General features: G+C 35.8%; 2 protein-coding genes across 4 annotated transcripts; one reads left to right on the top strand and one right to left on the bottom strand.

Moving 5' to 3' along the window:
* Positions 289 to 3,557, top strand: LOC104756793 (protein WVD2-like 7). 3 transcript variants are annotated; one of them, XM_019239673.1, is made up of 8 exons: positions 289 to 733; positions 1,062 to 1,127; positions 1,264 to 2,070; positions 2,155 to 2,595; positions 2,672 to 2,730; positions 2,817 to 2,922; positions 3,014 to 3,070; positions 3,162 to 3,557. In XM_019239673.1, the coding sequence occupies exons 2-8, from the start codon at positions 1,086 to 1,088 to the stop codon at positions 3,282 to 3,284; spliced, it is 1,635 nt and encodes a 544-aa protein (XP_019095218.1). In that variant the 5' UTR covers positions 289 to 733; positions 1,062 to 1,085; the 3' UTR covers positions 3,285 to 3,557. The 3 variants fall into 3 exon arrangements, with proteins under 3 accessions (XP_019095218.1, XP_010477740.1, XP_010477741.1); XM_010479438.2 differs by having other exon boundaries at positions 290 to 733; positions 1,059 to 1,127; XM_010479439.2 differs by having other exon boundaries at positions 291 to 733; positions 1,059 to 1,127; positions 3,165 to 3,557.
* On the bottom strand, positions 3,962 to 6,693 carry LOC104756792 (formin-like protein 4). The gene is made up of 2 exons (XM_010479437.1): positions 5,488 to 6,693; positions 3,962 to 5,386 (listed from the first exon to the last, which is right to left on the bottom strand). The coding sequence occupies exons 1-2, from the start codon at positions 6,498 to 6,500 to the stop codon at positions 4,111 to 4,113; spliced, it is 2,289 nt and encodes a 762-aa protein (XP_010477739.1). The 5' UTR covers positions 6,501 to 6,693; the 3' UTR covers positions 3,962 to 4,110.

Here is a 13,998-nt window from a genome sequence, read left to right as displayed (position 1 = left end):
GAAGATCACCCGAAGAACTGATCTTATTTAAGATCAGAAGGCCTGATCTTATTTACACTGTTCAATTTTTTTCAATTTAAAAAAGCCCAAGATCAGGCCTTCGTTTTACCGATAAATATGGCCTAACATTTATTACTCCAAATTTTTTTTTTTGGGTCAAATTATTACTCCAATTTATATTCTTCTTTTAATAGACTACAATTAGTTCCCCTTTATTTAATCAAATACTTTATACTAATAAGCAAGCTTAGTACATACAACAGTGTTATATGTCTCTTGATCTCTCTTTGTTTGATTGCTTCGAAGTTATCACTTTCCATATGACTTGCTTACACTTATGGTCCCACCGACTCTTGTCTTCATTGCCGATCTGAGTCTGATCTGATCTCTTCTTCTTCTTCTTCTTCTTCTTCCTTTTGTGTGTTCACCTCTCTCTCTTTGTTAAATCTGCATTTAAGATTTTTCCTTTTAGCTGAGTGAACCAAAATTTATTTAATTTTTATTGTTGAGAGACAAGTCTTCCCTTTTCTTAATTCAAAGTCTTCAACTTTGAAAGACATTGGTTTTTTTACTTTACTTTAGAGAGCAGAACTGTTTCAACTTCTTGTTTTTTTTTTTGTGTGTGTGTGTGTGTCCACTCATCAAAGCAGAAATCTAAAGTTGGAAAAAAGGTGGATCATCATTGGGAATTAACAACAATTTTGTATTTGTGGGTTATCTTTCACTTTTTCTGGTAAGATTTGGATCCTCATTTCTTTTTCTCTCTTAGATTCTCTCTCTCCCCCTTCAAAGTGAAGTTTGGTACTTTCAATCATTTGATGAAGATTTGCTTCTTCTTTTTTGTTACTTCAGTCATTTAAAATTTTGTTATTTTTGAAGTAGTTACATAAGAATCTGAGTTTGCTCACTAAGAGGGTTTTAAAGAGTTACAACCAAAAAAAAGGCAAAAAAATAAAGTAGCCAGTAGAGAGATCCTTCTTTACTTAAGATTATTATGGTTGAGTTGAGGGGTCTTCAAGTGATACAAAATATTTACTGGATTTTTTTGTATGGATTAGTAGGTTCTTCTTGCTGCTAAAGCATTAATGGGTGATATGCAAGTTGGTGTTGCCACTATTGACGATAAGGTAACTCACCCATTTGACTAGTCTCTGTGTTTTTCTTTTAGATTTCTGCTTAATTTGTCTCTGTTTATGTGTGAGATCTTCCAAGTTCTGGACTTGATTTGTCTATTTCTCATGATTTTGGCTGCTCTTGGTTTAGGGATTCTATGGCTTGAGGGAGGAAACACCCGTAAAGGCCGTGGCTTCATCAAACCCGAGCCTACAAGTGTCGGTTTCATTCGGCAGGTTTGAGAATGATTCACTTTCTTGGGAGAAGTTCTCAGCTTTCTCTCCAAACAAGTACTTGGAGGAAGTTGGCAAGTGTGCAACTCCAGGTTCAGTAGCTCAAAAGAAGGCTTATTTTGAAGCTCATTACAAGAAGATAGCTGAGAGGAAAGCTGAGATCATGGATCAGGAGAAGCAAATGGACAAGAACGAATCTTTTAGATCGATCGTTTCAGATCAGGAGAGTGTGGAACACGAAAACGGCGAGTCGGTGGCAGAGTCTGAGGTTGATGATGGTTCTAATGAGCAGTTCACTTGTGATGAAGATAAGCATGTGACTGACATTGCTGTTGAAGTAAATGAATTGAGTGTTGATGAGGTTGTTAATGAAGATACTGTCATTGTCAAGAAATGTCAAAGCTCGGTTGATCAGGTGAAAGAAGAAGTCAAGGACTGTGTGGATAGTCCAGTATTGGAGAAAGCAGAAGAGATTGCTTTTGTGGAGGAGAGACCAGAAGTGGTCGTCCATGTGCAGGAGGAACCAGATGAGGTTTCACAAGTTGAGGATGTTTCAGAGACAGTAGTAGGAGATGAAGTGAGAGAGGAAGTAGTAATATCAAAAGATGATAGTAAGGATACAAAGGAAACGCCAATGAAGGAGGTGAAGAAAGAGAAGAAGCCTAATCTAATTAAGAAGAGTGATGCAAATGTGCGGATTAATCCTACAAGAAGCTCTCCCAAGGTAAAGTTTTCAAGTTCTTCAGAGTGTTTAATTGTGTCTCTCATTTCTGTTTTCTTAAACGCTCTGTCACTTTCTTGTCTACAGCCTAATCAGGTGACGAAAAAACCTGAAACTAACAAGACTGTAACAAGTAAGAAAACTCCACCAAGCAAGGAGATCAGAAACATGATGAAGGCAACAAAGATACCAGCAGCACCAATCTCAAAAGCCCCACAAGGGTTTTCAACTCCAAGAGTGTACAAACCAGCTTCACAAAACACTTCATTGACTACATCCTACGCTTCGTTAAAGAAAGAAACTCCCTCGGCTTTACTGAAAAAGAAACAAACCGCTCCAAAGTCATTGCATATATCTATGAATCTGGATCCACCTGCTTCCGATCCTAGTGCTCTTACAAGTACTAGAAAGTCACTGATTATGGAGCGAATGGGTGATAAAGACATTGTGAAACGTGCTTTTAAAACATTTCAAAAGAGTTTTGACTTCAAAAACTCTGTCGACGGTGAAAACACGGCTCTTAAGCAGGTATATTAGTACTGAGTAATGTTTTGTATTTGCCCACTTGTGAAAATCTATCCACTGATCAGCTGCTTAATGTCAGAATACTGCAAAGGCTACTAGTATTCCATCAGTAGCTACTCGGCCGCAGGAAAAGGGGAGGTATATTAGTTCATGGGACTTGGTTTACTGAAACTCGTCATTGTATGTTTGGAATCCTAAAGTTTGATTCTTGTCCTCAAAAACAGGCCTACAAAAGCAAGTAACATGGAGAAGAGAAGTGGTACTACCGCCTATCGTTCTCCATCTCATGGCCTTAAAAGCAATGAGACTGTTGAGAAACAACAAAAGGAGGTAATATCTCTCTCATGATCAAACTAAACGTGGAGGTTTACATTTTACAATTTCTGCGTACTTGCGCTTATACTTTCTTCATGGTGTTCAGCTTTCCAAGTCTGGTGCAAGACCTGTAGAGAAGACACGCTTGCAGAAGAACCCAAAGGTTTACAAAAAAAAAATTCACTTCTTGAAATCTTTTTCACCTTTTAAAATCCGTGAAGATATATTGTGGTCTCATTACTTTCCGTGTTTAGCAGGCAGGAGTGATTGATGCCAAAACCAGGAGAGACTCTCTTAATCCGAAAGCAAAACCCATGCAGGGTTCTCTTCCTGTGCGGATCTTACCAAAAGGCTCTTTAGACAAGGTGTTACGATAGTTATATCGGTCAGGTTTTAGTCTGATCTTCTGGCAAAGATCGCCACCAATGTTGTTCCATCAGTGTTGAGGTAAAGAGCCATTGATCTTGTTGTTATATAGTGAAGTCTGTAGTTGCCAGTATTTATTTTGTGGAAGGAGTAGTATGAGTAATAATAAGGAATATAATAGTTATATTTTACAGTTCCCTGTGTATGTGTATAGACTCCCAAGGATTACGTTGTTATCTAAACAGAAATGAATCGAATCAATCTACAACCCCCATTATCTAGAATTGTATGTTTTGCAGTGTTTGATCCTGAACCATCATGGGTTTGACCGTTTGATCTTTGATCTCCTTTGATTCTCCAAGCTGAAATCTTTTTTTTTATTCGAGTGTATCAGTTGTTAAATCAACAACCTTCATTGTCTAGTTCAAACTCTTGACTTCTTCGTCTGTCTTGATCAACTCTAAACCTAAAAATTCAGGAATTTAAGACACACAGCAAGAGAAGAAAGGAAAATTCATGAATAACAAATCTTGACCGTTGACTACTTTTAAGAAACTAGAACAAGTTTTGAATGTTTCCTCCACAGATTTTAGGTTTGGTGAAAATGTAACCAAATGGTTTATAGCATATTAGCATGTAGTAGGATCAAACTGCAAAACTATGTTCTTGTTATATGGGATGAACACTATGCAGACAAAAACCTCGATCTTATTAACACTTCAAAAAGTTATTTAGGCAAAAAATATAATCAACACCCAAAACGATTCTATTATTTACAACCAAGTAAATCATTTCTCATCTAACAATGTGATCATCAAGATTCAAGATAGCCTTTTCTCACATATCAGAATCTGATCCACCAGACTCACTTTTAGACCTATCCGACATGAAATTCGGAGGCAAAACCGGAAACTTCACTGCGTTCCTCTGTTGCGGACTCCCCATTGCAGTCCTCCTCTGCAAATTTCTTGAGATCTCTACACATACTTTATCAACCATAGCGAGAAAATCCCTAACAATAACAAACAAATGAAGTGGATTCTTTCCTTTCACAGCTCCTGCTTGGTAATACTCTGTTGTTTTCTTCACAAGCTCCATCACTTTCTTCTCTTCATCTCTAGCTAACTTCAGTTCTTCTTCAACCGAATCAAGAAACTCATTCATCTTCTTCACAAACCTCTCTCCTTCTTTATTATCTCCTTCGCTCTGCGCTAACACTCGTCTAGCATCCTTCGCTCTAGACGTAAGAGCCAAGCAAGTTGCAGCAACCGTGTCATAGTCTATAGCTGCAGCTTTCTTAACATTAGAGAACTCAGCGCTTAACCCACCAACAACAGGCAAACCGAGTCTTAAATACTCCTTCTCTTGCTCTTCCTTTGATATAACCTCAGAAATCGAACTGCTACTACTACTGCTACGGCTAAAGCTACGGTTACTCCTTCGGTTAAGCACGCATCGCTTCCCTTCAGACCTAACCACTTCTTCCACAACAAAGTTAAGCAAAGTCGTCTTCCCATCAACACTCTTCACATCGGAAAGTTTCAAAAGCGCGGTGAGGTTAAAAGCTTGAGCATCTCCTCTAGCTGTTCCCTGATTCATTCTGTTTCCAGATTTCAATATCGCTTCAAGAAGCTTCACGAACAAGCCACGTGATCTAAGCTCTGTGCAAGCTAAATCCAGCGTCTGAAGAGACTTGTTATAGTTTGATATCTCTGGATAGTAATTAGCTCTAAAGAGCAACGCGTTAAGACGAGTGAAGGCACAAGGCACAGCCTTTAGAAGATGAAACAAGAACGACTCAGCGTCGGCGAGCATTTTCATGTCACCGTCGAATTGTAGAATCGCTGACTGTTCTTCTTTCGTCGGAGCTATTCTGGAGAGCCTCTCAAGTGTGTCTGGATGGAAATCGTGACCTTCCATTAACGATTCCACAAGCTCATCACGAGTCATACCTAAGGATTTGAGCACGATCGCTGTGTTCTGAGATTTTCTCGGGTCAAGTATAAAAATCTGAGTCGGTAAGGTTGAGTTAGGTTTCTTATCGCCGCCGTCGTCTGGAGATTTCTTGACCGCCACGTAGCCGAAGAGAGCCTCCATTAAATCGCCATCGAAACTGATGAAGGAGAAACCAAATTTGTAAAGTTTGGATTTTTATTTTATAAACCCTAAAAATTGAAAGAAACGATTGAGTTCAAACAGATCTTAAAGGTGTACCTGAAAGAGCCACGATCGATTTTGTCCCAAACCATGGAGTGATCAGAATCAGGGTTGACTTTATCCCAATGTAAAGGCTTGAGCTTTACCTGACCATTTGAACCTTCCCCTGAAGATGATGATCCTTTAGGAGCCGGCGGTGGTTTTGAAACTGATGAAGACAAAGCTGCCGTCTTTTTCAACGGCGGAGGTGGCGGCGGAGATGGACCACTCTTAGGCTTAGGAGGAGGAGGAGGAGGTGGAGCACTCTGTTTCACCGGAATTGGCGGTGGCGGTGGTGGTGGTGGTGACGGATCTGATTTGGCGTTTTTGAAAGACTCAGTCTTGACATGAGGAGGAGGATGAGTGGTGGTGGTGGTGTTGTTGTATTTGTCGTTGTGAACTACACTTTGAGAAGTCGATGATCTTCCTCTGAGAAGAGGAATCTCAGAATTCTTCTTGTTCTTCGAATGAATCACATTCTTCTCTTCGTCGTTGTCGTCGCCGTGAACGATCTCTTTCTTAAAGCTTCCATTTTTATTGTTCCTCTGACTCTGAGACTTTCTCCAATACAACACATCGAGACCATTCTCATCAAGGATCAATCCCTTTACGTTTCCGCCGAATCGTGTAAACCCTTCTCGAGCTAAGGTCGTTTCAGCCAACGGAGGAACCGGCGGAGGAAGCGTGTTCTCGACGCCACCGACTCTGTTCCTCCTTCGCCGCCGTGCGATGACGCACTTATGGAAGAAGAAGAAGAACACAGCTGCTACAAGTAAAGTACTAGCCGCGGTTATAAGCACAGCCCTCGTGATCTTACCTCTGTCTGACGAAGAGGAAGATGTTGGTGGTAGTGGCGGCGACGGAACCGGAGATGGAGCTGGAGCGGAGATTGTGTCATTTGGGAAAAATGTTTCGATGTTTTGAGGAGAGTCGGATTGAGAAAAGGATTGGTTAGGGAAAAAGAGGATTAAGGAGAACAAAATTAGGGTTAGATGATGAGGAAGCCATGGCTGCATCAACAAGGCAGCCATGGGGAATTAACTCATTTGCAGAGAATTGTGAGAGAGATCGATCAAAGAAAAAGGTAACGTTTTGTTGTTTGTTGTTTTGTTTGTTTCAATTTGGTTTTATTTTTTACAAAATCTGGAAGGAAAAAAAGAGTGTAATTGACGAATCATTTAAAATGTTGTTACTTTATTTGTGGGGTTTTGTGACTTTTGTGGGTTTTTGGTATTTTGGGTTGTTTGACAATTGACAAATTTGACATCGTCGTCGTCTGTAAAAGAGGCAGAGTAGTTGTTGATCTGTTTCTGTAATGGAAATTTCGTGTGTGTGTCTATATGTTTATAGTTACGTAAATACCCTTCCTGTTGAGATGAAAGGATACATAGTAGAGAAGGACAATTTGGTCATTGCATGTTTTTCAAAATTTTCCTTATAAAGACTTGTTGTGCCTTGAACTAAGTTTTGTTTGGCTGGTGGTGGGGTTGACATTATCTTTGACTTGGTCTTTTTTCTCTTTTTTCCGTTATGATTTTGGGCAAAAATAATAATAATAATATGGATTCACATATATACAAAGAAAAAGGTGACTAGGTAATTCGAATGTGTCAACAACAACTTCGGAATGTTGTTTTAAAAGTCACGAAGTTAGAGGAACAAAATAATCAATTCCTTAGCGGTATCCTAACATCATATAAAGAAAGAAAAAAAAGAACCAATATCTATAAAATGTGGCGTGAAATAAATATGTGTTAGTGTTTCGGTTCGGCAAATACTTATTTAGAATTGTCAAACTCAACCGCTACCGGATCTTTCGGGAAAATGTAATCCATATAAATATGGTTGTGGATTATATACAAAAAAACGTATGAATAGAATATTATGAACAAGATTTTTATATTGGAAAATAAGAAAGTGTGAACGTGTGGGTGTGTAATCCAAAGGTTTTAATCAGAAATTTTTGAAGATCTCTTTCTAGTACTGACTCCTAATTTTTGAAGATCTCTTTCTAGTACTGACTCCTAATTAAGATCCCTTGATAAGCTGAAATGATACAAACCCCTAAGATTAGTAGTTAATAGGCAATCATAATGGCCCATCGTTAACTTTAATGCTCCACGCGGTATCATACTCGTCGAAGGAAACTATTCGTTTTTGTTGGAAGTTATTTGATTTAACAAGTCTACTCTATAATAAGAGACCGGATTTGTTTTCCTTTTTTTTTGTTTGTATGTTCATAAGCGAAACATGTCTACCGGTCAACTCTAGCATTCCTAACCAAACCGTTTTCTTCGTCAAGGTAGATGTGCCTGTTTCTTCTTAATTCGTCAAACTTGTAGACTTTTTGTTCCCTCGATCAACTTCAATCTAGAATCAAGATATAATTTTTGTTATTTGAAACTGTGACTATAGACTATAGTTTATAAAAAAAAATTATAATTTATTATGTTTTTATAAGCAAGATAACGTATCGTTTTTTGTCTGTTATACTAATGTATAATTTAGGCTTACCAACTAAATATATTCGATCAGTAATTCCTAAAGCAATTCTCCCTAATTCTTCTTTTTGCAATTTTCTATACGAAAAGAAGATGTTATGTAAAAATTTCTGAAAAACGGGTTATATCTTTTTTCTCAAGACGTTAAATAATTAAGGTCTGAAGACTGAAGTCGTTAAGAACTAGAATTGGCCATGACATATTTGGAGTCCTATGCATGAGTGAACAAAAGTTTTAGAACCCTAATGCTGTAGTCATGGAAGGTTCCACACCGACAAGCTTTGTTTCCTCAATTTCGTTGTCAAGCACTTTCTTTGTTTCCTCAATTTCGTTGTCATGCATGGCCATTTAAATTTACACGGCAACTAAGTAAGACTACTCGTCCCACGTTCATATTTACACGATTTTAGAGCAAGTAAATTATTATTTAAATTGTCTGTTTGTAGTGTACGTGAATGATTGGGCCACAACAATTAGTTCATATACAATTTGAGTTTAAGCCCAAATTGTGTTATACGTAAATTCATGACAAAACGTTCCAAATTCTGAATCATTTAAACCTTTAAATTTGACTGTCTTTTATTACTTTCCGACTCACGAGAAGATAAAAAGAATTTCAACAGTCTAATATCATGTATGCATGGTTTTACTATAAATTGATCACCCATGAAAAGCATTTTCTCCACACTCACTCATAATAAGAAGCTGTATCTTTCTCATAATTTTTAGTTGAAGCTGATTTTGTAAGTATCCGGGGAGATGTTTGGATGGGGTTGCTTCATCATGATCGTATCAAGTTTGGCAACGATAATTCATGCTGCTATTAATCTTGCGTCTGCTTTAGGGTATCTATGAGGTATATAATGTTTACCTCTTAATTACTATTTGTATTTTTGAATAATCGTATGTCCTAATTGTAATAGATCGGGCTTATTAGTCAGATCTCACAATAATTTATTAAATAAATCTTGGTTCTTATTTCCTATATCTATTTAATTACTCCATTTCATATATTCCTCTTTGTGATTGACACCTTATATATGCTTACGTACACACCCAATTATGTAACGTTTAGTATTGTTTGTTTCCTACGCTCTTCCAACATTTAAAATTTAACATATCTTGATATATCTCAATGCGCTATGGTTTCTCTGTTTGCACCTAGTGCTGAAATTTCATAATTTATGGAACCAGGTTAAACATCTGTCCTAATTAATTATACGACATTTGAAAACCGACCACTGAGTATTGTAGTGAGTAATCAATCACGTACGTTTACTACAAAACCTCTCGATTCCATTCGTTTTAGCATCTTAAGAGCTTCATTTAGGCCCTCCTAATATAAAATTTTATTCCTCCAAAATAAAATTACCGCAAATACCACTTATGCCATCAGTCATCTTCAAACTACCAAGTATATATATTATAATGTGATGTAAAAAATAGGCAAAAAGTATTATAATGTTAAACAGAAAGTAAATATATTTTTTTTTAACAAAAAAATGATTGACATTAATTGACTTGAGAAAAGAATAGTCGGATGTGAAATGATCTTAGTGCCGGCTTGTTGTGCTCCAATGGTTGATCAAAAAAATTAGTCGGACGTTCAAAATGATATGATATGTTAATAATTGTAAGATAGAGACGAAATACCATTTGACGAAGACCCGAACACTCAGCCATCTATAAAAAGGATTGAATCTTATATGAACTTTGAAAATTCCGTAGAAAAGTCCCAACATTTTTGGCTTCTACTCAAGTGTTCGCCATATTTTGCAGTTACTAATGATATTTGATTTAACAAGTCTTCTCTATAAGAGACCGGATTTGTTTTCTTTTTTTGTTTGTATGTTTATAAGCGAAACTTGTCTACCGGTCAACTCCAACATTCCTAACCAAACCGTTTTCTTCCTCAAGGTAGATGTCATGTGCCTGTTTCTTCTTAATTCGTCAAACTTATAGACTTTTTAGAGTCTATATAATTTTTTGCACAAAAAAAAGTCTATATATAATTTTATTTATAGACTATAGTTTATAAAGGATCTATAATTTATTATGTTTTCTATAAGCAAGATAACGTATCGTTTTTCGTCAGTTATATAATATATAATTTAGGCATACCAACTATATATTCGATCGGAGATTCCTAGCTAAAGCAATTCTCTCGAATTCTTCTTTTTGCAATTTTTCTAACGAAAATAAACTGTTATGTACTATTTACTGAAAAACGGGTTATTCTTTTTTCTCAAAACTTTATGTAATTTTCAAAGGTCAGAGTCGTTAAGAACTAGAATTTGCCATGACATAATTGGAGTCATGCATGAGAGACTCAGACCAGAAGTTTCAGAACCCTAATATTGTAGACTTTGTAGTCATGGAAGGTTCCACACCGACAAGCTTTGTTTCCTCAACTTCGTTGTCAATCACTTTCTTTATTAACGCCTTGTATATTGACACGGACCAAACATGCATGGCCATTTAAATTTACACGGCAAGTATGTAAGACTACTCGTCCCACGTTCATATTTACACGTTTGTAGAGCAAGTACATTATTATTATTTAAACTGTCTGAATATTGGACCACAACAATTAGTTAATACTATACAATTTGAGTTTAAGCCCAAATTGGTTCTACGCAAATTTTTGACAAAACGTTCCAAATTCAGAATCATTCATCTTCAAATTGACTGCATGTCCTTTATTACTCTCCGACGACTCACGAGAAGATAAAAAAGAATTTTAACAGTCTGATTTCATCTAATCCATCTATGCATGGTTTTACTATAAATTGATCACCCATGCAAGCATTTCCCCACACTCATAATAAGAAGCTATCTTTCTTTGTTGTCATAATTTTTAGTTGAAGCTGTATCAGCCTATCAGGGAAGATGTTGGGATGTGGTTGCTTCATCATGTTCGTCTCTTGTTTGGAAACGATAGTTCAGGCTGCTATTAATCTTTCGTATGCTTTAGGGTATCTATGAGGTATATAATGTTTACCTCTTCATTACTATTTGGATTTTTGAATAATCGTATGCTCTAATTGTAATAGATCGGGCTTATTAGTCAGATCTCACAATGAATATTAAATAAATTTCTTATTATAATTATCTATATCTATTTGATTATATAATTTCTTTATGGATTGACACCTTATGCCTTCATTCCCAATTATGTAAGTTTTGGTGTAATATTATTTCTTATTACGCTCTTCCAAAATTTAAGATCTAACATATCTTGATATCTCTCAATGCGTTATGGTTTCTCTTTGTGCACATAGTGCTGAAAATTCATAATTTATGTAACCAGGTTAAACAACTGTCCAAATTATTCGGCATCTGTAAACCGACCACTAAGCATTGTAGTGAGTAATCAATCACGTTTACCACGCAACCTCTCGATTCCATTCGTTTTAGCATCTTAAGAGCTTCATTTAGGCCCTCCTAATATAAACTTTGATTCCTGCAAACCCCACGTATATATGTTATCTGACTTATACTTGCGAAACTACTTAAATATTCACATACCATGTTGGATCAATTCATTTAATTAATATTATCAACATACTGTATTTTTTACTATGATACCAAAAAAAAAAAGAAAAACATATCTTTTACTAGTAAAATCAACATGAATATTGATATGTAAAAGATATTTTAGTTTGAACGCCAAGAGCGTAGTCCGTACGAAGAAGAAATGGCATGGATCGAAGAGAATGTCTAAGACGCCATCTTAATAAATAACTCTTTTAATTTGAACTAATTTAATTTGCATCACAAATTTGCATGGATATCATTAATCCATAATTTACGCTGGGCAGCTTTGCAATTCTACACTCCTTTAGGGGTGATCGATCTTAGGTGCACATGAAGTTTTGATTTCTTTTTTCAGACCACATCAATTTTAGGCCTTTATATTTGAAATTGTAGAAACCTAATTATTAATTTTTCAGCGCAGAACCACACAAAGATTAATTTTCGATCCAAAACTACATGATCTTTAAATTTTGAAATTGTTCATCCAAATTCAGTTAAGTTAAAAATGCGTATTAAAATTAAAACTAAAACAAACCAATTTGGTTATCATATCTTGATCATCCCTCCTTTTACTATGGGGTTTTTCCTCAATAACGAAATAAGGGAGTTGACTGTTGACACTTGACCTGAGAGTTTTTAACGTGTTTATATATATATAATATTCGTATTTCTTTTCATTTCAGTAAATAGATCAGATCATTACTTAGAGTGAAAAAAATTCTACGAGTTTTGAAATGTACATACTATCTTTTATTTATTTGTATTTTCATATAACATATCTAAGGACGTTTATGTTAAACCGAATTTTGTATGCCACAAAATCAAATATTTTACGATATTTTTTTCATCTTTTCTTATTCTAATTTTTGTTGTAAAAGAAATGGTTTCACAGTAAAACTGAAGTATTCACTAAATTATAGCAAGCAATAAACATTTGTAAAAGTTGTAAGTTGTAACTAATTACAAAAAAAGTCTAACATCGAAACCCATTAAAACAAAAAACTAATAACAAAAAGAAAAAAAAGTTTTAAAATGGCAAAGTAAAACAAATTCCAGCTTTTACAATATGGGATTAAAGTAGCCGGACGTTTCAAATTGATAAGATACGTTAAGAATTGTAAGAGAGAGAGCAGACACGAAAAGACCAAGACTCCAACACACACATCCACACATAAATATAAAGGGTTTGAATGGAGAAAGCATGTAATGCACAGCAGATCAAGTGGTTCAAGCAGACCAAACAGAATAAAAGTATATCAAAAATTTGGCAGTTCAAATGCAGATCAAGGATGAACAGCATCAAAAAAGCTGTAGACCAGATCTGCATGTATTTCTCCTGCAATTACCATAAAAAGACAAAAAAATTTGAACTGCACACAGTTCATCTGCATTAATTTTTTTAAGCAAAAAATTTCTTGAATGGTAACTTAGTGATAGGAAAACTGCATTAAAGGGTGATCTGCTATTTTTCTGTCCTCCCATTCAAAGCCAAAAAGGAGTACCATATCAACGTTGAAAATTCAACAGAAAATTCCCTTTGCTCAGGGTTGGCTTTGGCACTGTCTGTCTGTCTCTAGAGGCACACCGTTACTATTATTTTTGTGGAATTTTTGTTGAGAAATTACCTAGAATATTACATAAAAATAGGTTTATTACTAGACTAACACGTTGAGATTTCTGTCTTACTAGAATAACACATAAAAGTTTGCAAATTACTTCTAGACCTGAGTTGTGTGTTTTATTACGTTTTATGCCATTTCTAACTAAATTTGTCTTTGATTATCAAGAGAAAGAAACAAAAAACTTTGAAGAATCATTCTCATTTTGTTGGGATTCTCTTAAATTTGGGTTGGTAAAAAATATCAGATTGACGTAGTTTCAGATCTAGTTTTTAGATCAGAACAAAGTTTCAGATCTAGTTTTAGATCAAATTTGAGTTGGTAAAAAACATCAGATTGACAAAATTTGGGTTCACTTGCTCTCTCAGAACAAAGTTTCAGATCTAGTTTTTTGTCTGAGTTATCGTCGGAGTAGCAACAACAAGAGTGAGCAATCTTTCCCTCCCGTCAGCGCAGCGGTGGGTTTCTGACAAGCAACGCGGCAGTGACGCATCCACGGTGGCTGGGACGTGTGTTGCAGAGCGGCGGTTCTCTGGAGTCGACTCTGTGTTCATATGTACGTATGCATTCATAACTTGTGTACGTATGCGTTCATATGTACCTACACGTTTATATGTACGTACACGTTCGATTTTAGGTTTAATGAACCCAAAATTACCATAATATCCTCGTCTTCTACCTCTAACATACGACTGAAAACCCTAATTTTCCCTGCCTCACTTTATTTTTTCACGACTTATGTCTATTTTTTTGGTTTCACTTGTGGGGTTTTTACTCAACTATTATAGATTTTTATCTCAACATCTGATTTTTAAATTAAAAACCTATAAAAAGTGAGTTATATAGATTTCCGAACATATATCTAGCTCTTC

This window comes from Camelina sativa, chromosome 17 (assembly GCF_000633955.1).
Source record: "Camelina sativa cultivar DH55 chromosome 17, Cs, whole genome shotgun sequence".
In the NCBI taxonomy this organism is placed as follows: domain Eukaryota; kingdom Viridiplantae; phylum Streptophyta; class Magnoliopsida; order Brassicales; family Brassicaceae; genus Camelina; species Camelina sativa.
This window is presented reverse-complemented; position numbering and strand designations above follow the sequence as displayed.

What these genes read in the sequence shown, in the direction of transcription:
- LOC104756793 (XM_019239673.1), top strand. Translation starts at nt 1,086, where the DNA reads ATGGGTGATATGCAAGTTGGTGTTGCCACTATTGACGATAAG. An exon ending in CTACAAGAAGCTCTCCCAAG is followed by an intron (nt 2,071 to 2,154) that starts GTAAAGTTTTCA and finishes TCTTGTCTACAG; the next exon opens with CCTAATCAGGTGACGAAAAA. An exon ending in TTGAGAAACAACAAAAGGAG is followed by an intron (nt 2,923 to 3,013) that starts GTAATATCTCTC and finishes CATGGTGTTCAG; the next exon opens with CTTTCCAAGTCTGGTGCAAG.
- LOC104756792 (XM_010479437.1), bottom strand. Translation starts at nt 6,500, where the DNA reads ATGGCTGCCTTGTTGATGCAGCCATGGCTTCCTCATCATCTAACCCTA. An exon ending in ATCGATCGTGGCTCTTTCAG is followed by an intron (nt 5,387 to 5,487) that starts GTACACCTTTAA and finishes CTCCTTCATCAG; the next exon opens with TTTCGATGGCGATTTAATGG.